Source organism: Perca fluviatilis, chromosome 4 (assembly GCF_010015445.1).
Source record: "Perca fluviatilis chromosome 4, GENO_Pfluv_1.0, whole genome shotgun sequence".
NCBI classification, from domain to species: Eukaryota; Metazoa; Chordata; class Actinopteri; order Perciformes; family Percidae; genus Perca; species Perca fluviatilis.
In genome coordinates, this window is record NC_053115.1 from 15,851,508 (window position 1) to 15,877,798 (window position 26,291).

A 26,291-nucleotide genomic window follows, 5' to 3' on the forward strand; every position below is an offset into this window, starting at 1 on the left:
ACTGTAAAGACTCTTTTGTGACGTCATCCTGGATTATAGCATATTATATGTATACTACTGTGTGAACTAAGGGTAATATGTCGCAAATTTTTCGCACCAACCTTTGTCACCTAAGAAATTAATGACTGCCATCCTGGTGGCTCTTATTATAATTTTGTTATATACAGATACGTGGTTCATGTAAGGCCACTCATTGCTGTTGGTTGATTAGCAGCTAGATTTGGCATCTAACCGGAAATTGTTTTTCTCTTAATACATCCATGAAGTAAAGGTAAATGCTGCCAGGAGATGAGTATTCCCAGAGTGATAGAGAAAGACGTCCCAGGAGGGCGAAGGTATGTCCCGCCCTACTCTGCCTTGCTCTGTCTCTAATTGGCTTACCCTGACATTCTTATCCTAACCCTATCCAATCCCACTCCTCTTGCCTAAACCTTACCAACCCAATCAGAGCAGGTAACGAGTATTAGCCAATCAGAGGAAAGGTAGGGCGGTTCATGCCTTTCTCCATGCCTTCGCCATCCTAGGTAAAAAAAATTGGCTACCAGAAATGCTGCCGTCAACAGGCAGATGAAAATACAGAATTACCTTACTGGAACGGTCCTGGCAGGGACAGGTAATGCAACAGTTACCGGGAGAACCGGACAACTTTAAAAGTGTTTTTTTTATTTTTATAATTGACGTCCTCCGTTGTGTTTTGTTGTAAAAGTCAGCTTTTTAGGCTTCAGGGAGAGCAAGCTAGCTAGCTAACCACTAGCTGGCTAGCCATAGCATTTGGGAGGGAGTGGGTGCCATAGCAACCATTTAGGAAACATTGACTGTGGTGGCTAGCTAGCTAAGATACTTCATGCTAACGTTGGTTTGTTGTGCTAGCGATAAACAAGACGTCGTTGAGACTTCAATGTCCAATTTAGCGTCAGTCAGCCAGTTAATGTCACAAGTCAGCATTATCTACTTCGCGTCATCGCTGTAACTTTGCGCCATGCTTTTTATTAAGCTGTGGAGGATGGCAGACTGTTGTAACCCTAGACATTATGTTGAGTTTAGCTAACTTGGCTAACGGTGATTTCCATCACATGCAGTAAGCTAACGTTAGCCACCAAGGCCGACCCGTTAACTTCGGCTACCTGAACCGTTATGTAAACGTCAAAGTAACCGCTCTCTCTTTCTCGATTATAATCTGGATGTCAGAATGATGTGATCTCAGATGAGTCTAACGCCAGATAAGCTTAACATTAAGTTACTTTATTAATGTTGTCATGGGCCAACCTAAGCTAATTGTAACCGAGTCAATCAGCTGATCTATGGCTGCTAAGGTTAGTGTTGGTGCTAACTTAGCTGCTTGTTAACTATTTTCTGGTATGATTAATTAACCTACATCAGCTAATCTTCAGCACATGTGTTGTTATCTTTAGGAGCTAATGTTACAGTTAAATATCGGTGCAGTTCAGAATGTGTGGCTTTACTTAGCTAACGTTACATTGCACCGACAAGTTGACTATAGTTAGCTGACATTCACGCTAGCCTTCAGTGTTTTGTTTTTTGGTCATTCAAAATGTGTGATACAACATTTTCGTATTCTTATCCCGAACCTCTCTGAATTAGGTCTTAAGCGATAACGTTACCAATTTAACTTGGCGTGCATCAGGGGTTTTCATTTCATGTGATGTCAAATTGGACCTGTACCTGTAACTACTGTTTGTGATGTTTTGTTATGTTTTAATGAATTGGGGCCTTAGTGAATGTGTAAAAGAGATAATTCAGTTTCTGACACAACTGTCATTTTAGTATTCAGCCTGAACTAGTATGGATGTTGATGACTGCAATGGCCGGTCTTGCATATCAGGTAGGACTGTTTTTCTTTTCATCACAGATATACTTACCTTCAATGGTTGGCATGTTTTTCAAATGACAGATCTTGCTTTTTTTCATTTTGGTCGCAGCTAGTGGAGACTCTTCAATGGAAAGAGAGTTTTCTGGGGCCCTTGGAGGTCCAACAGTGAGCACCCCTAACAGCAAGGAGACCTCCCCTAGTCGCTCCCTCAGTGGTCAGTGAGTAAATATGTGTGAATCCCACAAAACAGACTATGTAATGGTTGTTACTTATTACACAAATCACTTCTTTGTTTAGCTCCCATTATATAATGGGACAAATCATAGTAATAGATAATCTTAATGTCAAACGTTTACAAAGCTTGTGCAAAGGTGTACACACAATTTTATGATTATTTTATTATTCAGATACACTTAATAAATTGAGTTTAGTTACTGAGGCATTCCTACTTTCATCATAGAAGTAATGGCATGTAAGCCTATGCACTCTTTCACGTTCTTTATGTCTGCTATTGTGCCTCTGTAGCCAACTCCATTAAAGTGGAGCTGTACAGTGATGAAGACCCAGGTCGCAGTACTGAAGATGAAAGAGGGGAGCGGGTAGACGAAGGATGTCTCGAGCAGGGATCTGAAGCTGTCGGAGGCTACAGGGAGCTCACCAATCCTGAAACCATGCAAGCTGGAGCCACCAGACTGCCTAATGGAAAGCTCAAGTGTGACATCTGTGGAATGATCTGCATTGGGCCTAATGTTCTCATGGTGCACAAACGCAGCCATACAGGTGACTGATCAGTTTAGTTCAGATAAGTCATCTCTGTGAAAAAACATCCATTCAGTTTGCTTTTTGGGAAAGAGATTAGGTTAGATACAGAATATATGTTTGGTTTTGGTATAAGAGAAAATTGTCAGTGCCACACATTCTCTTAAAATCACCTTTTTTTTGTGCCACTCGGGATCCAATCTGTTCATACAAGTGATTCTTGCATAAGGCCCAATGCGGCAGGCACTATAGATGTAATAAAACGTATAAAAAGTTGGGTTGACAGGCTTGATCTATCCCCAGGTGAGCGACCATTCCAGTGTAATCAGTGTGGCGCCTCCTTTACTCAAAAGGGTAACCTGCTCCGCCACATCAAGCTGCACTCAGGGGAGAAGCCCTTTAAATGTCCGTTCTGCAGCTATGCCTGTCGAAGACGAGATGCGCTCACTGGCCACCTTCGCACTCATGCAGGTAGTACAGATTCAAGCCTGATCGTTGTTTTATTTTTCTTATGATCATGTACAATGATGTGACAATAAAAATGCTATCTTCCCACTTTGTCCCCAGTCTCCTCTCCAACTGTAGGAAAGCCGTATAAGTGCAGTTATTGTGGCCGTAGTTACAAGCAGCAGAGCACCCTGGAGGAGCACCGTGAGCGCTGCCACAGCTACTTACAGAGTCTGGAGTCACAGCAGCCATCCAATGCACAGAATCCAGGTACAGTTCTATGGCATGCATGGAGAAGCAGTGTCAGGAGTAAACAACATTTTCTCCGATAAGACAGTAACCAACATCATAATATGGTGTCGTAAATCAATTTCCAAAGGGATTTTAGTGGCATCTAGTGTAGAAATGTAGTCTACCTTCTTAACAAGGTAATGCACACAACCCTTCACTTCTTTTCTATCCAAACGTTGAAAACAAGCATCCAACTTAAATATTTGGGATAAATGCTGTCTAGGTAGTAAGACCCCCACCACCAAAAACAATAACGTTATAATTTGTTTGTACTCTGTGCAGGAGAGGAGATGAGAGAGCTAGAGTTTATACCAGACTCTCTACTGCAACCCTCCTCAGACAAGATGGCATTTATTGATCGGCTCACCAACAGCATCACCAAACGCAAGAGATCCACACCACAAAAATTTGTAGGTGAGCATTTGGTCTCCGTGTGGACAGGTTGAGGAAACTGAAAGCGGCATTAATTGGGTGAATTGGATACCACATAGTACTCATCTTTTTGTGCAAGTGATGTGACCACGGGCTTTTGCAATTTAATGTATTAAAGCGGTACAATTTGCCATAGATTCCAACCAAATGTCAAAGTGAATTTAGGAACTTCTGTGCTTTGTTTTTGGGGTTTATTGATTACATTTGCACGTAGCTGGTGCAGGAGAGCTGTCGTCTATACAACAGTGAATACAAGATCAGGGCAACAGTATAATTAAATGGTTACCAAGTGAACAGTGATAGACCTTATTGTCATAAACCTTATTATACACAAAAGCACCATCATTTTTGTCCTGCAACTGAACTTGTCCTGAACTCAGTCATCATAACCTCCAAGCTAATTATCCAAATAACTTGGGCAAGCTGCCTGCCGATGTATTATTTTTTTGTCTTATTTTAAAACTTCAGTTTTGACGTCTTCCACAGACTTTCATAGAACGCTATCATAAGATTGTGTTTCTTTATTGCAGGACAGAAGAGCATACGCCTTAACCTTGCAGATGCACCTTATGAGTTCACCACTGGTTTGGATAAAGATGGAGAGATGAACGCAGGGGACCTTGAAACCCCGCACTTTACTGGTCTGGGAGGAGAATACGCAGGCGTAGCAGGTAATGGAGGAGGAGGGGTGTCAGACACACTGAGGCCTCTACACCTTCCCACCACTCACCCTTCATGTTTATCAGAACTCAGGCCGATCCACAGCTCCATTCACACCTCTGTCGCTCTTGGCCCGAGGCTGGATTGTACAGGGACTGGAGCTGGGCTGGGAGCTGCGGCTGTAGGGGGGAGGGAGGCGGCAGAGGGCCACGAAGACCTGCCTGCTGGTCGCAGTCACGCACCCTCACCTAACAACGGTTGCCAGGACTCTACAGACACAGAGAGCATGCCAGATGAGCCTTGCAACAGTACCGCTCCGACTCCAACCCTGCACAGTAACAACGGCCATCATCTTCACCACTCCAACAACCACCACCCAGCGCCTCATCCCGTTGCACCCCACAGGAGTCGGGACAGACGTAGTCCCAGCCACGCCAAAGACAGGGAGGTGGAAAGAGAGGATGGAGGCCCCTCAGCCCTTCCACCTCCTGCCCTCGCGCCAACTCCAAGCTCACCCACAGCGCCCTCCTCCACCTCCAGGGAGGCGTTTCGGGTTGTAGACGGGGAAGGGCGAGCTGTGCGCTCTTTCCGTTGCGAGCACTGCCGTGTGCTTTTCCTGGACCATGTCATGTTTACCATCCACATGGGCTGCCATGGTTTTCGCCAGCCTTTTGAGTGTAACATCTGTGGCCACCGCAGTCAGGACCGCTATGAATTTTCTTCACACATCGTCCGTGGGGAGCACATCCTTGACTGAGGACAAAGGGTGGTCAACCTGTTTCTCCTAGAGCTATTTTTACACTGAGTCAAGGACCTGGCTGGGTTTGGTCTGCACACAAGCTAAATGAGACACAGATGACATGAAATTTACACGTGTATATACAGTATATATATATTTCAAACAGGCACTGGTACATTTAGCATGTACCAGCATTAATGGCAAGCTCATATGTGTGTTTTCTAAAATTAGTATAGTGGTCCTTATTTTTAATGCACTTTGAACAAGTAATCAATTTTAAAATGCACTTTTAATTCAATGTATTCTAAAGTAGATTAAGAGCTAATGCACTTTTTCATCCGCAGACGTGCCTTGCTCCAAAATTCAGGATTCAAACCTGATGCACAAATTACAGTAGACAAATCTGACTTTTGTGCATAACCTGAAAACTGTCTCTTCTTGTGCACTTTAACAGAGATAACATAGTTTTTTTCCAACTTGGGGTTGATTCTGTAATAGATTGCTTTATTATGAGAAGTGCAGACCAAACTCAAACCAGGTCCAAGTCGAATAGATGTGTTTGAGGGGTTGTCCTTGAATTAGAAATGCACTTTTGTTTTTAACGTGTGTGTGTACGTGAGAGAGTGAGTGAACGTGACAGACCCTGTGTTTTATGGAAGTACATTGAATACGTAAAGTGGAAAATGAAGGCCTGTGTGAATGCCGTGTGGGGCGGTGTATAAAATGTTTTTTCTTTTCTATGACTGCTTTTGTTGCACTGATACCTGCCAGAATACTATGATATATATTAAACTATTTTATGGAATACATTAATGACCTGCACATTTCTCTCAATGTGAGAAAAACTGATGAAATGTTTTTTCTCACTAGGAAAGGACAATGAGTATCACTGCCACAATTTCAGAGAATTCTGAAGAGGTTAGGGTCTTAACAAGTTATTAACATTTCCCCTTTCATAGCTACATCAAACTGCAAACCAACACTAATCTATTTATATTTGAAAATGATTTTGGTGTTAACTCATTGTATTGTGCCTTTCTTCACCCTGATCACACCTTGTTGACCAGACTGAAGGACATGAGCTACCAACTGTCATATCTTGAATCAGATCATTGTGGGTGATGTTAGAGATCATGAGTTACAAAATAATTTACCTAAGTTGTTTTCCAGACACAAGTCTCTGGCTTATAGCTTTGCACAATATTTGTATTCTCCTATTCAACAAAAGTTGGGTTGATTTTCATTGTGTTGGCAAATAACCAATTCTGCTAATTTATCAAAGACTAAATGTGCATATGGCATTTCGCACATGCTGCTGTTATGTCACGAATGAGTGCAGTGTGGAGTGGTAGCTTACTACTGTCCTCAAAGGTGTTTATTTAAAAATGGGTTCCGTCGGTTGTGATAATATATCCTGTCTTGGTAAAATGGTGCAGGAATGCATAAGAGCAATGTGTCAGAACACTGTCAGCTCTTGGCTCTGTCTTCATCTGTGACATGATAAAACAATTGAGATAGTTGTTGTAGAAACTTGTTTATATTTGACTCTACACAATGTAAGCACAATAAGTTGTACTGTTAAGCAGGCTAACTTGTTCAGTCTACATTACAGAATGGGGTACAAAATCAATACCTAGTGTGTTGATAAACAGGACATTTGGTTAAACCAAAGAACCACTACTTCCTACTGTTGCTCTGTCAGTAAAACCTTGTAGATGTTTGTTTTTTCCAGGAGTTCTCTCCTTAGTTTTGCAGAAGACGTTTAGAAAAGTAATTTGGGGTTATGCCTTCCAAAATAAATATAAAAGAATTGTTACAAGTTCTTAATTGGAGCTGCATTTGTTCTGATTGAAAGCTGGTGTTGACAAAGTCACTTGTACACAATGCACTGTGGCAATCTTACCAGTACAGAAACTCAAAGTTGTAGTTTCATTTAATCAAATTATCTCATAAGAATAGACGTTAAGTCATGTTGGGAAAGAATTTTTGTAATCAAACGTGTCACCGAAGCTTGTAATTTCCCTGCAACCTAATCTAGAGAACATTGACATCGTGACTTTAAATTATTCAACACCAAAGTTGTCATTGCAAATCAAATTGTCATGCCAGTTTGCATGGGCAAAAAGTGCTTTAACCAACTGAATACATCTTACTTCACTGTGTAGCCTATATTCTGATTTAGGTAACCGCTTGTATACACAAAGGCCCAGTTGTGATTCTTCTCGTGTTGGTGTGATTTCTGTGTAGACTTTACAATTGTGCCTTTGGCTTGAGGTCTTTTGTGCATTTTGTTATCTCTCAACAGCAAAAATACTCGCATTTGAAGTGTAAAGCTTGGCTTGCCAATTAATCATGTGGTGCAACTACTGCACATTATAAAAGGCTCCATATTATTTTGGTCATCTTTAAAAATTGTATAAAACCACCAGTAATTAGTGACAGTGGCCAGAATCAAGTTCATTTTTACAGGTTCAACACATCAACCATAAAAAAAAAGGACGTCTGCTAGGAGCCAAAGAACTAACTAGAGATACAATGTGTAAAACTTCCTGTAGATGTGAATCCTCAGCCATTTCGTTGACCTCAAGTGTGACAAATACTGTACAAAAAGTTACTGATTTTGCAAAATCCTCTGCAGTATTTGGATTTTCTATTTGAACATTCTGCATCAAAGAGAGCAAACTCACCATTCACAAGCTTAAGGTTTGGGTGTAGATTATTTTTTATTTATTCATGTTCAACACTAGACTATGTGCTTCTAGACCTGATGCATGCGATTACCAATGCTTTTTGCTCCTCAAACTACACCCTTTCCATTTTAAACAAAAGGACAACCAAATAAACTGTCTACTCTAATTTCAGACTATACTTCAGAAAACTTCTGTTTTGTGTTGTTTTGTGTTCAAATGTTTTTTCTTGCACCGTTTGCCTCAGTAATCTTTGTTAACCTTCCCGTACTGATAATGGTCCAACATTGCTTTAAATAACTGCAGAGCCTTTTTAAAATGTATCATATTGTAATTATGCATTTGTGTAATTCAATCTTAAACTACTGTAAGTTTTGTACTGTAAGAAAGTCTATTCCAAATAAAATACTTGACAGGCCTGTCTTTCCAAAAGCTACACAATTAATGGTTAGTTGGAATAACGAACTTCACACATTCAAGTTTGTAAAGACTTGAATTTATTCTTCAGGTGTACAGCATCTTCAAATTCTGCTTTACATAGGCTTTGGAGGGGCTCTTGGTGCACCGGCCTGTAAAAATGAAAATAAAATTTAGATTATCTGATAGACCCTGCTCACTGTGGACAATGTGACATCAAGTGTAAATTAACATTAATGGCTGTGTTGCATTCAGGTGTGCCAGTTCCAATACCTGAACTACTGACTCATCTGAAGGTGACAAAACTACCATCAATGTCATTAGTTACACCTGTCCATTTCCAGCTATGACTAGTCAAATTATCCACTGTGAAATCGATTTTGTCAAACTTCAATGAACTGATCTGACAGTTAACAGGGCACAGTGCAGTAGAAGGTACTTACAGCAGGCCTGAATCTGGGTGGTGGGGTGCGGTCTTTCCTGGCCTCACAAGAGCGGTTCCTCACCACCTTACTGTGGATAGCACAGCTGACACAGTAGTGCAGCTTCACATAAAGTTTGGGCAAAACATAAGCTGCAGAGTGAACACAAATGGAGAGAGGTTCAGATGAGGCCAAGCCACCAGGGTCAAAAGACAACTTATGACATAAGACATGAAAAACAAACATGTGCACTTACAGTCAAAGACACTGGCCTCTGAGATGTCTCTCACGGCTGCCGCCTCCACGATATTCCTGATGACAAACTTCTTGATGGCCTTGTCCTTGGGGACACAGCGTGCACAGTTGGTGCAGCGGATGGGCTGCACATGGCCACGGCCCTTCTTGGCACGACCGTTATTCCTCCTTTTCTTGGTCTGCAAAACAAATGTCAGTTAGAAAGAGATACAAATTACAGACCCACAACTATTTTCTTTGGTACAGAACAAAGTGTCAGCAGCACTGGGCATCAACAACTGCCAAGTACCGAAAACTGGCATCAATATATTACGTGATTAAGCAAAGTTGTTGGTTGGCTGCTTGGGTTTAGACAATTGTTACGTTTAAAAGTTTAACTCATTTTGATAAACATCTCTTTAAGATGTATCAAAACATTAACGTTACTGTATTAATATACTCGTTTTTAAAACAGTTAAAACAATACCAGCTCTACTAACAGTCCTTTACTGGCAACTGAGCAAATCACTGAAATAGTTGCAGTCTATTTCAATTACACACATCTTTCCCACGGGCTTTGAAAAGAGTACTTAAATATTAATTTGGTCAAGAAAATTCGAGGATATCAAAAGACCTACCCCTACACTTCAGTACAATTCGCCATCCCAATTCATAATAACCGACAGCATTATCGGCAACCTTTTTTTTGAAGGAGTGACTAACGTTACTAGCTAGCTACGTTATCCATTAGCTTCTGCATCTTGTAAACCTAATACAGGGGATCCTCAAATGCATGTGGTGGCTGCGGTGTCTCATTGCAACACGTAAAAAAAAAAAAAAAAAATTTAAAAGCACCCCGTCTCATTTCACTGACGCATTAGTATATACCATCGTGAAAAACTAAGATATAATGAACCCACATTGCTTCGTTGTGTTTCTCCGCACATTTACAGTAACATTATCCTTCGCTAGCTAACTTAGCTAACGTCAGTTCACAGGAACACATGCACAAAACGGTTAGCCTGCTAACAGTTAGCATTAGGCCCGGAATAATTTTTTATATATATTGGAGTGACATCTAACGACTATTCCACACGTTGTGGTTTAGCTATTTGAATAAAATACCTAATACGAGCTAATAATGTGTTATTATTCGAATAAAATGACAGTTAATTCTGGTTTTGCCACACGGGCGCCACTGCAACACACTCACCATCTTGCACGGGAAGCTGGAAAGAGGACCGGAAGAGGTTGTACCGCGAGAAGTAGTGCCAACCGCTCCGCCCTCGAAATATTTTTCGAAAGAAATATTTTCTTACTTTATTTTTATTCTGTACATAATTGTGTGTTGTAATTATGTGTTTAAATAAAAACATTACATATATTTTATTCAGGAAAAATAATATCAATATTCGTTTTTTCGCGGAGGGTTATCAGGGTAGTTGATCCAAGCGTCACCGGAGTGAGCGGAGTTCTTTTGCTGCACTTAGGCCTACCTGAATCACTTCTCTTAATACATCCATGGAATCACATAAGCAGTGCCATCGAGCCACGCCTTATATTAAAACGAGCCCACCTATGTTCTTCAACTTTCCAGGTAGACTTAAAAGCATATATAAAGTGTGTAATGTTATATGGCAAAACAATACATTTTAAAAAGCTACTGTAAATACTTGGCTTACAAAATATGAAAGGGTGACTATATTTACATGCATTTGCGGCTGAATTATTGTACAATATGTTATGTTTATTACAAAACTTTATATTCCAAAACATACTATGATGTTAAGAATGTATTTTTCTTACCATTAATATCAACTGCAAGGTATGAATATTACTTTTTCAACTTGAGTCAGACAACTTGTTGAAAGGGAGTTTGGGACACTGTTGTCACAGAAGTCTGCACTGCATTTTAACACCAAAACAATATAACCCTTAATATACCTTAATATGTAAAATGTATGTCATTGAGGAAAATCAAACAGACATAATCTACACTGCTATGGATAACCTAACTAATCAAGTTTTAAGATTTTCTGTTGAAATCAAAGCCTGTCTGGAAGGTTAAAAAAATATCCAAAATTCAATGCTATGCCTTCAAAAATGTTGGAAGTCATCTATGTGACTTGTAGTAAATGGAATAAACATAAAAAAAACTGCTTTCGTTTTTTATATAGGCCTATGTTTTGCATGTGGCCTAGCTTGTATTAGCAAACAGTTACAGCTTAAGCAGAAGAGGTTTCATTGAATCAATTAAACTACATATTTTTTATAAACTGTGAATTTTTTTTTCATCCCGTTATCTAACACGAGTCTCTGATACCTCCCTCTCCTCTTCAGCTAGACCATCAGAGTTGCGCTGTAGATCCAGCAGTGGTTCAAGCTTTAGCACTTGCATCAGGTTCAAAAGGCTCTGTGGAGTTGCAATAAACTCACAGGAGATCATCAGATTGCTTTTAAGTCACCTTGCTACAGTGACTATGTTACTATGTATTGTAGTGCTGAAGAGATTGACATACGAAAGGAAAAGCTGCAGATGTAATATTTTAGAAGAACTTGTCAGTTAGCATTACAGCTTATTCATTGAGTTATTTGTAAAGTGTCTCCTGCTGATCTTCTTTCAAAAAGGGAGGGAGAGTTTATTTAGCTTAATCCCTCAGATGACGCACCCATCTTCTCCAAAGAATATCTCTAAGCAACACGCTCTATAGTCATGTTTCTACATAAGGCTATTACTCAATGGTGTTCTTTTGACATTTACATAAAAAAAACACCCAAAGAACAGGTCAATTAAGCAGTCTTCCAGCTTTTCCAAGAGTCCTTGGACTTTAACACAATGTCCTGTTGCGGTTTAGTATGTTTTGTACCTCTGCTTGTGCTGGTAAAAAGATTTCCTGTTGTAAGGTTTCCTTCTCTGGTAGTTTCGGCCCAGCATCACTGATCAGAGATTTACAGACATAGAAATTAAAGGGATAACTGCTGTATTTTCAAAACACCTTAATTCCAGTTGTTGAAACATATTAAAAGCATGGATTAATATGAAATAAACATTAAGAACACAAAATACAATTAAAAATTTTATTTAAATAAATCTGTGCCTTGTCCTTATTTCTTCTTGCTCTTCTTATCCTTTGCCTTCTTTTTGCTAGGCTTCTCGGCATTGGCCTTTTTGTAGAGGTAAAGTCCCACCAAGCCAAGCAGAGTGGGCACGAGAGCCAAACACACAATGGGCAACACGTCGTTGACCATTTTCTGCCACGACGTCTGCTGTGTCAGAGAAAGCACCTCCACCTCGAACTCAAGGGCAGCGTCACCTAGGACAGATCAAGTTCACGTTCAATGTTTTGTCACATCAGGTGTTGAACAAGTTTGTCCTTTAATTTTTCACCCATCCCACCCATGTACATGAGAAAAAAATTAGGATATGAAATAGAATATACAATATTACATAAAATAAAAAATAAAAAAATAAAATAACCTCAGTAACGTATATTTTATTTTGCGTTGTCAACAGATTCCACGAAAAGAACAAAACTGATAATGAATTGATCACACTAACAAATATAATAGACCTGTTCATTCTTCTGTGCCCTGTACACATTTAAAACACATCAATGAGCCACACCGCTGCACTGGGTGACACATTCCTTTATTACAAAAAAAACATGGGCACTATAGTTTATTTTGAGGCATTCCCACATACACCATCCTGCTGCAGTAAATACTCATTGTTGGGTATCAAGCTGCAGCCCCAACAAATGCACTATTTACTGTAGTTTAAGAAGTTATTGCTAAAACTGCTGTTTTAGAATATGGATCTTTTTTTTATTAAAATGAAACTGAGTGTGTGTGTGTGTGTGTGTGTGTGTGTGTGTGTGTGTGTGTGTGTGTGTGTGTGTGTGTGTGTGTGTGTGTGTGTGTGTGTGTTGATTTGTATGCATGTGTTCCGTACCGGGAATCGTAGGAGGGTAACCTTTTTTTCCATATGCAAGGTGAGATGGAATAGTGGCTTTGATTTTTTGCCTGAATGAGAGTAAGAGAAATACAAAACACATTTAACTGAGGAAGCATTTATCAGAGTCCATCACAAAACTATTAACTGCGTGGTAGTTTTTGTATTGAAAAGGTAAATATATTGCTACGCTCTTTCTTCTCAACGGACCTTTGTTTTTCACTTACCCTTCACACACGCCAACCAAGCTTTGTTCCAAACCTGATAAGAAAATCACACAGAGAAAGTCAATCGGCAAAGTAAGCACATTCTCCGGCACACAACAGGCTGCAGTTATCTCTCAAACGTCAGCAGATCAAAGTGTCACTGACAGAGCAATACCAAAGGATTTACTGTTAATTTACCAGCAATAACTGTCCTCTTCCCCAGCTCGACCACAAGAGGGTCCATGGATAGCGATGAGTCGATCACCTTTCCATCCATCAGTTTACCCTGGACAGTTAAACACGAGGCATGATGAGATGATGACATGAAATAAAATTATTGAGAGAAATTTCACAGCTTGATTTGTTTAAATGTAATAATACTCAAGTCATTTAAGGCATACTTTATGTAGGTGGATTTGACTCTTTTTTTAAATAAATAAATAAATAAATAAAAATCCTTTAAGATACATGTAATTAATACTTACTAGATGGTGGACAACCTATGTTAGCATTTTTGATAAACTAAAAAATAAACTCTTAGTGTATATCACACTACTACTATACACATTTAAGTAAATTTACTTTCTTGCTACAAGTCTGTCGTCTGTACAGTAAAGCCATCGTCTGCACCAGGTTAGCTTAGCTTAGCACAAGGACTGGAAACAGGAGTAAAAACAGCTATCCCGGCTCTGTCCACACTGGATTTGTTACTTTTGGACAATACCAAGATACCTGTTTCCCCCGTTTTTGGGCTTCGTGCTACGCTAACCTGCTGCTAGGTCCAGCTACATTTAGCTATATATTTGAGAGTGGGATCTATCTTCTCATCTAACTCTTGGCATGAAAGCAAATACACGTATTTCCCACATTGTAATTGTAATCAATTGAAATGATTCCTATAAAGATTAAAGGTTAAAGTAAGGACTAGGTATAAGTAAAGTTATATATATATTTATGTAATACGAATGGATTAAATATTGATTAATTACACACCTGTAGCAGACAACACACTGTATATGTGTGTGGAACAGTAGCTGTGAGCGATCAAACAGTGTAGTTTTATGCTCAAAACTCTTTCCAGTTTAGCTGTCGTTTTAAGCTTTAAGAAACTTTATCTGGCAATTTCTATGAGACAATCTTTCATTCAGTAGTAATAGTTTGCCTCACATGTGTCATTTGTTTCAACAAAAAGCCAAATCATTAAATTAAAACTAAATAAAAAAACTAAAGTAATTCATCATATAGAAAGCACTCTGAGAAAAATTGGGCTATTAATTAATGCTTTATTAGTGGCAGGTGCTTTGGAGAGATCAGTAAGTTATCCAATGTGTTAACAGATCCAGTATCCAAGGCAGGACAAAAAGACAGTATGTTTTCAGCTACAGGTGCCTAATATCAGCGATCAAGATCTAGGCCATTTTCAATTGCATTTAGGTCAATTCTAAAATAAAATAAAACTTTACAAGTTCACTTATTCCCTAATAACATTGTTTAATTCTAGGATATATTTATTTTGATGTAATTTTATTAGGCCTATGTTGTGTTATAATAGTGATGTTGTAACAATTATTTACGTATACAAATATTTGTAATATACTGTATATTTAATATGAAGAGTTGCCGTTTTCAAGGTAATTAATACTGAATAAACAATGATCAAAACATATGGCATATTTGATGTCCCTTTGTTTATACTGTGTATCAGCCCCAATTTGTTGCTCTCATGTATGACCATTACATTTGAGTCACAGAGCTTCTAATTTTGTTTATTGTAAATACCCGGCACTTTCTAAATTTTAAAAACACAGAAGGTCGTTTAACAACACTTTAACATTAACTGACATTACACAATTTGGTGCTGTGTCATGCAGCTACAATTCATATCATACAAGTACGTTTTTAAATTCCTAAAGATCAACATATGAGGACTGAGCCTCCGGTAGGCTACTATTCATGGATGAAGTTGGAGCTTATTGCTGACGTGTTGCACCGCCCCCATCACTCCATAGTAAAAGCAGAGGCCAGATAAAGCTCACGATAATGACAAATAAAACACACCGACAGACAAATAACCACAATCTGACCCCATGTACAATCGGGAAGACATTTCTAACAGCTGCTGACCGCAGATCTGCGTGTTTTCATAAACGCACAAACACAGCGGTGTCCACATGGTTCATGCAGACGGTGCCACATAGACAACTGCCTTCGTCAGCAGCTGGGCCGGTTTCCCCTACATGTTATTATAAAATGCACACACAGCCCATTGTTTTATCAGTTTCAATAACTGTGCCTCTGTCTTACCGTGTAGTGGATTTGCAGCGTGTCTCCCATTCTGGAAAGTACAGAGCAAGTTTCGGGTTTCACCTTGAGTCAGAAGAGTTAACTGTTAACACTGTTGCATTCATTTGGCAGAGGTTCTTATTGTGTTAAGAGCTGCTGTTACTGCTGCAGTGCGGCTGTGTAACACATGTGTCTCACTCACCAGGGTCTCCACCTGCAGCTCGTCGGCTTCATTTTCTTGTCCCTGTGCGAGTCTACAGGTGAAAGCTGCGAGCAGAAGCAGGAAAACGCAGCTCTTCATTGTAAACTTCTGGAAGACAGCTGCCATCAAACACAACAACTTCCGTGTAGGCTTCGAACTACACACACAGCAGCGGGGAGAGAGCTGCACAGACTGTCTGTCCCTGTGTTCAAAATGGCTCAGCACCGAGTAGCCTAATGCTGATGTGTTATAATGCAGTAGAGATAAGGAATCGCGGCCCGTGGACGTTGTCCCAACACCTGGGTCTCCCTCCCTGAAGAGCCCGCCTCAAACATTGCGCCCGCCCGCATCCCATCAGGCTGCCGGGGATTAGAAGCGGAAGCGGCGCTCTGCACAGGCGCTGGGGGCGGTACTGTGCAGCGTCTGCCCGGCTCTGCAATATATGTCAATGGGCTCTGCTGCTCCATGCTTGTGACTGTCAGGAGCAGACATCCTCTGTTAATGCCTTATATACTGTCTATGGTTAAAGCCTGCTGCACAGACGCCACGTCGCTGCTAGTAAGCCCTCTGGTCCTGACTGCAGAGATGTGAAGATGATAGGTAGCAAGCAGTTCTAGCCTGGAGATGATACCAATGAAAAATGCCCCACGAAAACGTGTTTTCAAAAGTATTTCTCTGTAACTATTTATGGCTAAATGGGCAAAAATAAGTTCAAGTATGGAAAAAAAAACAACGTAATTACTACACTAAAAAAATACTGGGTTATTTTATTAACCCAACCACTGGCTGCTTACCCTATTATGTATATTCAACCCATATTGGGTTACTTTCAGTAACCCAGTTGTTGGATTAATGGTTTTGGACTTTGCCTCAATCTTCCTTGATTTGAATAACCCAACCAATGGTCATTTTAACCCAGTGGTTTGGTTACAATCAAGTTTGGGCCCTGACCCTCCTCCAACGGTCTTTTTCTTTTCCTCTGAGGCGGGAGACCACTTTTGGAAACGTTTAGTTAAGGTTTGTCATTTCTAATTTTTTAGAACACTATCTGTCTTCGACAGAAACATGAGCTTGCTAGTTGTTAGTTATAATATATATAATAATAATAATCATTATTTCCATAACGGGACAGCCTGTAGAACTTTACTTTACTTTGCGGAAAGCAACCGTTTCTGCCCCTCTAACGGCTACCGCCGATGCTAATTAAGCAAACAGCTAGCAAGGAGCTATGCTTATACTACAACATTGCTTGCAGTCAAACAGCAGACTTTAGCTCTGGTTACTGGATGACTTTTTGAGTGAATCAACACTCAAAAAGTCATCTGATCTGCTTCATCAGGACTGTGTGGGTGTGTGATTTTATCAGGTTGAGAGTAGCCTAGTCAGGCAGCAAAAGCAAACAGCCCCACAACTGTCAAATGTTGCTAAACTGGGATTGGTAGTGGCAGTACATTACCTTTTCCCAAATGAGCTGGCTTTCTGTTTAAGACCAAAGTAGGCTAATACATTAACAGCCAAAGCGGATTTGTGTTCATGTGTGACCACATTGAGGATCTGAGAAAAAAAATGTTCAGGGCCTTTTAAAATCATCTACAGTAACTGTATGAAAATCTTCAGAAGAACTCTAAATACAGTATGTAAAACAAAACACACATTGTGTTGTCACATACAAAGTCGATTAATTGTATAGTCAACAACATACATAGCGTACACAATATATGATTCTTATAGATTTATTACATTTAGTAAGAAAAATCACTTAGTTTTAGTTTCAGTGTAATGTACGAGTGCTGTCAGAGTGGAGTGGAGAGTTTCTGCCTGACAGGAACCGGTCAGGCAGAAACTCTGTTACTTGTTAATAGGGTCATGAAATGTCAGTGTGGCATGCTATGGTCATGTATAAAGCAAAGAAGAAAAGATAAAATATAGCTTTATTAACAGAAGATTGAAAATGATAAAACACTATGTACACATTTCTGAACTACAAGTACACATAACTCAACAACCCAGAAAAATGTTCATCTCACATTTAACAGGTTGTTTGTACTTTTAGGCATATATTAGTTATTCATTTGTTTCTCAGAAACCATTGAATTTATATCAGAAGTTGTATAAAATAAAAAAAATGTGGATTAGCATAAATATGAAGTTTCCTCTTTTATTATCCCTTCAATGCTGTACAATATGGCCAGACAGGCAGATATGGCCAGACAGGCAGATATGGCCAGACAGGCAGATATGGCCAGACAGGCAGATATGGTCAGACAGGCAGATATGGTCAGACAGGCAGATATGGTCAGACAGGCAGATATGGCCAGACAGGCAGATATGGTCAGACAGGCAGATATGGTCAGACAGGCAGATATGGCCAGACAGGCAGATATGGTCAGACAGGCAGCATTGTAATTATGTCACCCGCTAAAATTCTGCTCAAACTCAGAATCATGCACGCCAAAAAGACTGACAGGGTAATCCCCAATCTGTTGCAGTAAAGAAGAAATGGCATTTTTGGGACTCTGTTCATTTCACCTCGTGAACTGTGTTGTTGTTGTTGTTGTCGTCAACAACCAAAAATTACTCCCACTTTCCCTCACTTTATTTGCAACAATTACCTGAAAATTACAACCATTTAAACCACCAACTGTCTCAAGTCGTCTGTTTACCAGCAAGATTCTGTTAAAGCATCACTGGTACACATTGCAGTATGTGTGCCACATGCTCATGTATTAGACAATGGATAGTTTTTCCTGCAGATAAATTAGTTTGGTATTAAGCTGTGTTAGATGGTGCTAACTAAAACAAACCTTGGCTGCTCAGTGATGCCATGCTGCTAGCAGGCTTGAGCTCTGTACTACTTATTTATGTCTGACCACTGAACTCTGGTAAGTAAAGTTGTCAGTGTGTTAAAGAATTGTAAATGTATGGTCAATATAAACTTAAATGGCTGAAAATGCAGGAGGACAAATAGCAGTGTGATCATGTAGCCTACATCAAAAAGCTGTTACATTGCCACACTGAAATAGAAATGAATGACTCATCTTTGTGTGCATGTTTAAGATCAAACCTGCTTTTTCTCTCAGATCACAGAAGTAGATATGGGAGTAAAGGCTGGTAAAACCACAGTATTTAAATAAAAAAAAAAAAATGATTTGGCCCCATCGCCACTTAACTACTGCATCAAAATTTCACGTAGGCTACAAGTAGGTAATAGATTTTCTGCTGGTAAAAACATGTCATTATGATCTGATCTACCATGAGTCATATCGCAGAGCGACATACAAAAAATCAAGACTACGTCGCACTGAAATGTTCTACCATCTATGCAATACTGTATGGTGATGGCGCAGTGGATATGTCACATGCCTTTGTGTCCCTGAGCAAGACACTTAACCCCTAGCTGCTCCAGAGGCGTGTTACCTCTGACATATATAGCAATTGTAAGTCGCTTTGGATAAAAGCGTCAGCTAAATGACATGTTATGTTATGTTATGTATAATTGCATGATCAGAATTGCATAACTTTTATCTGTGGATGACAAAATAGCAAGGGTTATGGAATACTGAAGGCCAAGTCACTATTTCCTGAAAACGTAATAACTTCCCATATACAGCTCTAAATAACAGAAATTTCAGGCTTAGAAATACAGACATGCGGGGGCACAGGCCCAAAGCAGAGAGAGACGTCTGACCTAAAATGTAAATGCGTTAAAAAAATCAAATAATAGCAAATAAACTTTCTAGGATCCGTGATAAGCATTATGCTATCTGAGACAAGCTTAAACATGTTTGCCTGTGTTAACAAGAGCACAGGTTTTCCTAAAGAGATTTAATGGCCCTGCACACCCACACAGGTGTTTTCACTTATTCTTATTGATTAGGCCTCTGCTCAGGTTGTAAGCTTTGCTGCAAATTATGTAAGGTCACTGGGCTCTATGTAGGCCTGGCAATGAGAATAATAAAGGTGTAACGTATCATGCACCCCCCCTCCCTGTTTGCACCCACTTTTGCACAAATAGGGTAGGGTCCTTATGCATCTGTGCCCAGGGGGACAGTAGTTATTATTCCGTCACTGTATTAATACATAACCTCACTGTATTCATTTATAATGTAACATTATAGCATGACATTTGTGTCAATCGTCAAGCACAGGTGACTCCGCGTGGTGGTAGGGGGCCCCAAAATCAAATTCTGCTTAGGGCCCCCAAAAGGCTGGTGGATGTCACACATCCACCAAGACCTGAGAGGAGGTCTGATAAGCCAGGAAGTGAAATCACCTGTGATGGTAGACCATGGGTGTGCAGGACCTTTAAAAACAATGGTCACGACAATACATTCAGGTACCTAAAACCTGCTATTTTTGGTTAGTTTCATCAGTCAAATGAATGTCAAAAGGAATGTGAGTATTGGATGTGTTGACAGACATCATCATCATCAAGGCCAGACCAGTCACTTACCTGTGCAGACCCAGTTTTACTGCGACTGATATTTTAAAAAAAAATGTTTTAAGACAAATCAGGACTGAGGTGACAATGTTTCAAAAACTGATAGAAATATGCCCAATTGTTAACAAATTGACAAATAGGGTTCTTCAGACGTCCTTTCAAAACAAAAAACATTATGGTTTGGATTTGACCTAAAATCTCGCGAGATCTCGTTTGCTGCTGAGTTCCTAGTTTCCCTGGTTGTCCCCCGGAAAATACCGTGAGACATTTAGTAACGTTAGAGGACTACTCGGCTAAGGTAAGTGAGGATACTGTCACCACCATCAACCCAATAATATACACGCAAGACGTGGCAGGTTATTGAATAATGGTGTGTTTGATGGCTGACCTGCGGTGGTTGTGTTGCCTCATTGTTGCCCGGGCTGAAGCAGCGGAGGGCGACTCGCTGGCAGCAGGATGCCCGCTGAGGCGATAAGCGGATGGATGAATGCGGTGGGTCGGGACAGCAGACACGCTAGCTACCGTTACGTCTTAGCGACTAAAGCTAAACTCTACTGATACATGAGCTTACAACACATTAGAGAATGATGATACTATCAAGCTTGGTAGCCGAACTAGGTGTGAATCTTTAGCTAAAGAGGAGATATGTGCAGGTCCGATGTTAAAGTCAGGATCGCCGTAACGTTACCGTATAGCATCCCCGGCTAACGTAACCTGAGTCACCCCGAGTTGAATTAACATTATCAGGCCGGCATATCGTGGCCCTGCAACCACAAAAGTCACCAGAGCTCATATTTAAACCTGTAAACCCATCTGTGAGAGCTGGTGTCAGGAAGTGACCTGCAGTGTGGTGATCCTCTTCAGCACCATGGACAGGGCTGCAGCTAGTCTCTTATCTACTGACGACTTTATTTATATCTTCTTATTTTTTTTTTACTTTATTTGAGTCTCTTATTTCTCTAAATCGCCCACTGGTGTTCCAGGATAATCAAGTCAGTGCACATGATACGGATATATACTTTTCCACATTGAAATATAGCTAGTACACATGCTTTATAATTCATACAGAGTATGTGCAATCACTGACATTTCACATAGCACAAACCCCACAATATATTACAATGTCCAAAGATGTGTACATAAATGTGTAGACCACAATATATCAGCGTGGTTCCAGACCTCTGAATGATGTTAAATTATTTCAGCACTTCAAATCATGAAAATGAATCAATCTGATCCTCAGGCTAGTAATATGTGCCTGAAAGGTAGTAAGTGGACCTTCAAGACCTTAGATTATTTTGTGCAGTTCTGCTTTTAAGAGTATTTTTGGACAATGGACTAGTATTTTATTGCTATGCTCTAATGACAACTATATCTGCAAAACATTTTTGGCCTCTCACAATATTCAGAATGTACAGCTAGACTGCAGGCTTGTGAAAATGTGTTCTTTTTTCCCTGTTTCAGGCTAGGTGGCTTTGTGGTTGGAGTTAAAGTGAATGTGTTCAAGCCAGGCCTGGTAATATAGGACATTTTGCATGTGCTCTGAGGGCTTGGCGTTGTTGCAGAATAACATTTGAAGGAGAAAAAAACAGCGAGGAGGGTCTGAACAGATTGTGCTGCAGCCTGTAGTCATGGCACCGACATGCTTCTCCTTCACCCTCTGTGTGATGACTGTTGGCAATTAGCATAGCTTGCACCTTTCTTGGGCTGTGCATGTAGAAGTGAGAGTTTCTGGCATAGTGGTGCAGTCTTTTAAGAAAAATAAAAGCAGGTAAGCTGGAACGTTCCACTGATTGTAATTTAACAAAGGCTTTATAGACAGTTGAGCTTATTAATACTCATTTCTTCATTCATGTTTGTGATTTAGACCACCATCCCTTATTTGATGTTTACCTTGCAATATAGAAATGCACATAAAAGAACTACTAAATGGTTAGGCTATGTGTTCTGTTTCTTTTCAGCCCTCCTTTATAATCTGTCACTGCTGGACAAGTGAAACTTTGCAGGAAGGCATCTGTAATCACAGCTGTAGCCACGCTCTGAAGTTTAAGGACTTCATCTGAATCATGGGGAACATTTTTGGGAATTTGCTGAAGAGCCTCATAGGGAAGAAGGAGATGAGGATCTTGATGGTGGGGCTTGATGCTGCAGGAAAAACGACAATCCTCTACAAGCTCAAACTGGGGGAAATAGTCACCACCATCCCAACCATTGGTAGGTGCACAGTTAAAATGGCATTAGTTGTAAAGCATTGCCATGCACACTAATAAGTGGACCACTATGTTTGCTTTTTACGTTGTATGACCCTGCTCTTGTTTTCAGGGTTTAACGTGGAGACGGTGGAGTACAAGAACATCAGCTTCACTGTGTGGGATGTGGGCGGACAGGACAAGATCCGCCCCCTTTGGAGACACTACTTTCAGAACACACAGGGTGAGAAGAGCTGGAAAAAGGGTAACACCAGCAACTTTTCTCTTCTCTTCTTTTCTCTTCAGAAATTTTTTTCTTTTTTTTGTGTTCCTCTCACTGTTTCAGGTCTAATCTTTGTGGTGGACAGTAACGACAGAGAGCGTGTGAACGAAGCACGAGAGGAGCTGATGAGGATGTTGGCTGAGGACGAACTGAGAGATGCAGTCCTCCTTGTGTTTGCCAACAAACAGGCAAGAACACACACACACACACACACACACACACACACACACACACATACACACACATATTATACACAGTGCATATACATGAATAAACAGTAGGGTTGTAGTGGAGCTTAACTTGAGAAATTCTATAGGCGACTGATGAAAACCTGCTCTGGCTTACAACCCTCTAAGTTTTTGTACGTATACACATAAGATACATGTTAATTAGTGAGTTTTAGAGGTGCTGGTAGGAGGATTCTGGACAGAGCCAGGCTAGCTGTCTCCCTCTGTTTCCAGTTTTTATGCTAAGCTAAGCTATCCCCCTGCCGGCTGTAGCTTTATGTTCACCATACAGACATGTATTTCCTGGAAAAACAATTTAAACGATTGGTGTCAATCGAATAATCAATTAATATACACACATATCCACAGTAAATGCATACATACATATTTTGAACCAAACAATAAAAGAAGACATCAGCCGTCTTTAGGGTCACACAAAAGCATGATCACTGATCCTTGACTTCTCACACTCTTTCTCCTCACTGAACTCTCGCCTCTTTGACAGGACTTACCGAATGCCATGAATGCTGCCGAGATCACAGACAAGTTGGGCTTACACTCCCTGCGCCATCGTAACTGGTACATCCAGGCCACCTGCGCCACCAGCGGCGACGGCCTCTATGAGGGTCTTGATTGGCTGGCCAATCAACTCAAGAACAAGAAATAAGAAGAAAACTGGAACAAGCAGCCACACCCCTCTAAGTTTTCGTTTGTTTTGGGAATGGGGAAGCGTAGGTACAGGGGTTTTGATTAATGGGTGAAAATCAAGATTCTGGCTTTGGGGAAGATTTTAGGCTTTCGTTTTCAGTCTCTTGAGGTTCCTAATAGTTTTCAGGGCTTATTAAAAACACATTCTCATGTACTTTATATTTAACCTCACGCACACACACACACACACACACACACACACAAATGCACACTAACCGTAAGCAATCACAGCAGACACTTGCTTCTCCTGTGTCCACCTCTTGTATTTAGGTGCAATGTACTGTATGTTCGTCTCTAGGTGCTGTAAGAAGTCATGTGTGACTCCACTGAGTCAGCAATGAGTCAAATATGACTTTTTGTTGGTGTATGTCTTTTAACTCATCTATGGACTTTCCGTCGTCCATAAAAAGAATGGTTGTGTGTCAGTTACACTTGTTTTTATTTTTTTTTCCTAACAGGGCCATGTTTGGAAACAATCACAGCTGGCAGATTCATGTGACCATAATTCTACCTTCTAATTTGTGAGCAATGCTGAGACACTTTAATACTTAGATAAAGTGTGTACGTGTGTGAGCGTGTCCATATTCTGTATATGTTTCTGCAAGCGGCCCAGTCAGTATTAATCATGAAAAAGACAACAGGACTGGAGTTTTCCCTCTCACACGTCCTCTTACTGCCTCATTTTGGAAATCTTTTTGATATTTGTGGCATGTTTCTACTCCCCGTATGGCAACCCGAAGTCTTGAAGCAGCCCTTCACAACACGTTCTCGGCCGCCTGAGTTGCATGCGTCCCGGTAGATCTTGCTGACATTGTTGCATACTTTTCCATCCTCGGAGCTGCATGCATGTTGACGCTGTTTGTAGATTTTTTCTAACTGCAATCATCGTGTTATGATGCTGTTTACAGTAAAATGCAGAAACCACAAATTCCTGCATTTAGTTGTCAACATGCGCTTAATACAGTATAGTCAGCTTTATGGTCTTTTTTTTTTTTATGTGAAAGCAGTATACAAAACACAACACACATGACCTGCACAGCTGCTGCTCATCTGCCTTCATGTGTGTCCATATGAGTACTCAAACCACATCAGGCTTCTCTCGCTTTGTGTGTTTTTGTCTCAGACTTGCATATCGGGGGATGGTAACTGTGTTACTGAATGTGAATATTGTCGACGAATCTATAAATGGCTGTAATATTTATTTAACATGCATATTCCTTTATTTCAGTGATAATTATGTAAAAGAAAGCAGGGTAAGCAGATCAATTCAGTCATCGGCACATCCACTACTCACTATTGAACAGCAGACGAGTTACTGCGTCACCACAGATACCAGCAGAATCCACAGACTTCTGTCAATAAAACAACTTCTTGTGTGCCATACATGGGTACTACTACTCATGTACCAGTGACCGTACAACATACTGTAAATCCACTTCACTAAGTTATGAGTGCATTGTTCATATTCAGCATCTATGTTAAATCATGACTTTGATCGTTTGGGTTTTGTGGCCTTAGGTATTTAGTGATGACTTCTAATTCATTTCCTCTCAGCTCGTTCAGTTCTGATTTCGAGCCACATATATTTATCTATAAAGAATAATTTACAGATTTGCTCTCTATGCCCTCAAAAGCACGGTGATTAGGCAAAGGTTTTGTCCTTTTGTTTTGCCAGTTTACTTGATTCATATTTGGCGGTAGATTTCCTGGGTTTTCCTTGGGTTGTAAAGAAACTTTGATGTAGACTTTGTCTGTGAAACAATGCTAATCTGTGCGAACAAAAGAAAATGTGAAAAAAACATTCTGTACCGTTATAGTTACACAAGTAGATTTTAAAACGGTGAAGACCATGTTTCAGTGCTGAATGCAAAGATACATCCTGTATGTGATGTAACAACAAACAAAATCCTGCTCTATTACAAATAAACCCGTTTTATGTATGACCTGTCTCATTAACTGTGAGTGAGTGTTACTGATGGATTTCATATACATATTTATATTTTATATTCATGTTTACAAGTGACTGAAAAAGTAGAGGAGATATTGCCGGGAAAAGCTCCCACCAGAAGAGGGCAGTCTTTAGCAGTTCAAAGCACAGCATAAAGAGCACTGTCTACATTTTATAAATCAAAGTTGTTTGAAAGTTTTAAATCTAATTTATCGGTTTGATCCTCTTTAACAGACTCAGCATTCTTTTATAACCCTACTTCATGACTTTTCTATGAGACCCAAGCTGTAAAACATGGATACATACAGTAGCCTAGATGTCTGTCTGCTCTAAATATTGTGATTGATTTTGACAGTATTTTCTTTTTCCAAAAATGACATGGAGGAAAAGAAAATGTTTGGACTTAAAGTTATTATTATTATTTACATGTGCAGCAGTGCGGTCTGTGGGGCCCTGAATGATGAGGAAGTAAAGCCAATGTCAATTAAAGTCAGTGACTATAATGCCAGTATTTCTCAGACTTGCGATGTCCTTGCAGTTGGCAATTTTGAAAAGAAAAAAGAATAATGACTGAAAAAATAACAATTTTGCCACCAGAATGTATTCCTGGCCGAGTGGAGAATACTCTTACAACACCTTTTAGACCAACACAAAAATTTAGGACATGCAACTGTTTAGATTAAAAAGCTTTTCTAAAAAAAATAAAAGTAATAACAGTTTTGAGTTAAGCATGGAAAAATATCCCTATATTATTTGAGGGTGAAGTCTATTTGGACTATATATTTGGACTATCAGTATCTCTAAAGTCTCAACCATGGCCATGTATATCTGATGCAATTTCTGTATTTTTATAAATTTTACCACAAAACTTTATAATTTTGATAATTTTATAATAGTCTGATTATGGCAACCAAGTTATACTTTATTCTTCTT

At 39.9% G+C, this 26,291-nt stretch overlaps 4 protein-coding genes across 9 annotated transcripts; 2 read left to right on the forward strand and 2 right to left on the reverse strand.

The window, feature by feature from the left end:
- The first annotated feature begins 489 nt into the window (after positions 1–489).
- Positions 490–8,264, forward strand: LOC120557571 (zinc finger protein Eos-like). 4 transcript variants are annotated; one of them, XM_039798051.1, is made up of 8 exons: positions 490–613; positions 1,786–1,843; positions 1,941–2,045; positions 2,357–2,611; positions 2,894–3,061; positions 3,158–3,307; positions 3,611–3,742; positions 4,291–8,264. In XM_039798051.1, exons 2-8 carry the CDS (start codon positions 1,804–1,806, stop codon positions 5,175–5,177), a joined length of 1,737 nt encoding a protein of 578 aa, XP_039653985.1. In that variant the 5' UTR covers positions 490–613; positions 1,786–1,803; the 3' UTR covers positions 5,178–8,264. The 4 variants fall into 4 exon arrangements, with proteins under 4 accessions (XP_039653985.1, XP_039653987.1, XP_039653986.1 ...); XM_039798052.1 differs by lacking the exon at positions 490–613 and adding an exon at positions 704–1,313; XM_039798053.1 differs by lacking the exons at positions 490–613; positions 3,611–3,742 and having other exon boundaries at positions 701–1,843.
- Positions 8,265–8,320: 56 nt separating this feature from the next.
- LOC120557572 (40S ribosomal protein S26) lies at positions 8,321–10,241 on the reverse strand. Of its 2 annotated transcripts, none has more exons than XM_039798057.1 (4): positions 10,133–10,241; positions 8,942–9,119; positions 8,707–8,837; positions 8,321–8,415 (listed from the first exon to the last, which is right to left on the reverse strand). In XM_039798057.1, the coding sequence occupies exons 1-4, from the start codon at positions 10,133–10,135 to the stop codon at positions 8,380–8,382; spliced, it is 348 nt and encodes a 115-aa protein (XP_039653991.1). In that variant the 5' UTR covers positions 10,136–10,241; the 3' UTR covers positions 8,321–8,379. The 2 variants fall into 2 exon arrangements, with proteins under 2 accessions (XP_039653991.1, XP_039653990.1); XM_039798056.1 differs by lacking the exon at positions 10,133–10,241 and adding an exon at positions 9,840–9,881.
- Positions 10,242–11,983: 1,742 nt separating this feature from the next.
- fkbp11 (FKBP prolyl isomerase 11) lies at positions 11,984–15,947 on the reverse strand. The gene is made up of 6 exons (XM_039796396.1): positions 15,563–15,947; positions 15,382–15,444; positions 13,276–13,363; positions 13,099–13,132; positions 12,872–12,942; positions 11,984–12,233 (listed from the first exon to the last, which is right to left on the reverse strand). Exons 1-6 carry the CDS (start codon positions 15,686–15,688, stop codon positions 12,025–12,027), a joined length of 591 nt encoding a protein of 196 aa, XP_039652330.1. The 5' UTR covers positions 15,689–15,947; the 3' UTR covers positions 11,984–12,024.
- Positions 15,948–20,210: 4,263 nt separating this feature from the next.
- arf3b (ADP-ribosylation factor 3b) lies at positions 20,211–25,353 on the forward strand. Of its 2 annotated transcripts, none has more exons than XM_039798848.1 (5): positions 20,211–20,301; positions 21,965–22,217; positions 22,326–22,436; positions 22,539–22,663; positions 23,208–25,353. In XM_039798848.1, the coding sequence occupies exons 2-5, from the start codon at positions 22,070–22,072 to the stop codon at positions 23,367–23,369; spliced, it is 546 nt and encodes a 181-aa protein (XP_039654782.1). In that variant the 5' UTR covers positions 20,211–20,301; positions 21,965–22,069; the 3' UTR covers positions 23,370–25,353. The 2 variants fall into 2 exon arrangements, with proteins under 2 accessions (XP_039654782.1, XP_039654783.1); XM_039798849.1 differs by lacking the exon at positions 20,211–20,301 and adding an exon at positions 21,483–21,774.
- The last annotated feature ends 938 nt before the right edge of the window (positions 25,354–26,291 follow it).

Coding starts and splice junctions, on each gene's coding strand:
- LOC120557571 (XM_039798051.1), top strand. CDS start 1,804: ATGGATGTTGATGACTGCAATGGCCGGTCTTGCATATCAG. Junction 1,844..1,940: donor TGGCCGGTCTTGCATATCAG/GTAGGACTGTTT, acceptor TTTTGGTCGCAG/CTAGTGGAGACTCTTCAATG. Junction 2,046..2,356: donor CCCTAGTCGCTCCCTCAGTG/GTCAGTGAGTAA, acceptor GTGCCTCTGTAG/CCAACTCCATTAAAGTGGAG.
- LOC120557572 (XM_039798056.1), bottom strand. CDS start 9,866: ATGTGCGGAGAAACACAACGAAGCAAT. Junction 9,120..9,839: donor GAGAAACACAACGAAGCAAT/GTGGGTTCATTA, acceptor TTTGTTTTGCAG/ACCAAGAAAAGGAGGAATAA. Junction 8,838..8,941: donor AGAGGCCAGTGTCTTTGACT/GTAAGTGCACAT, acceptor TTCACTCTGCAG/CTTATGTTTTGCCCAAACTT.
- fkbp11 (XM_039796396.1), bottom strand. CDS start 15,688: ATGGCAGCTGTCTTCCAGAAGTTTACAATGAAGAGCTGCGTTTTCCTG. Junction 15,445..15,562: donor AGCTGCAGGTGGAGACCCTG/GTGAGTGAGACA, acceptor TTCTGACTCAAG/GTGAAACCCGAAACTTGCTC. Junction 12,234..12,871: donor TTACCCTCCTACGATTCCCG/GTACGGAACACA, acceptor GATCTGTCCTAG/GTGACGCTGCCCTTGAGTTC.
- arf3b (XM_039798848.1), top strand. CDS start 22,070: ATGGGGAACATTTTTGGGAATTTGCTGAAGAGCCTCATAGGGAAGAAG. Junction 22,218..22,325: donor CACCACCATCCCAACCATTG/GTAGGTGCACAG, acceptor TCTTGTTTTCAG/GGTTTAACGTGGAGACGGTG. Junction 22,664..23,207: donor TTGTGTTTGCCAACAAACAG/GCAAGAACACAC, acceptor CCTCTTTGACAG/GACTTACCGAATGCCATGAA.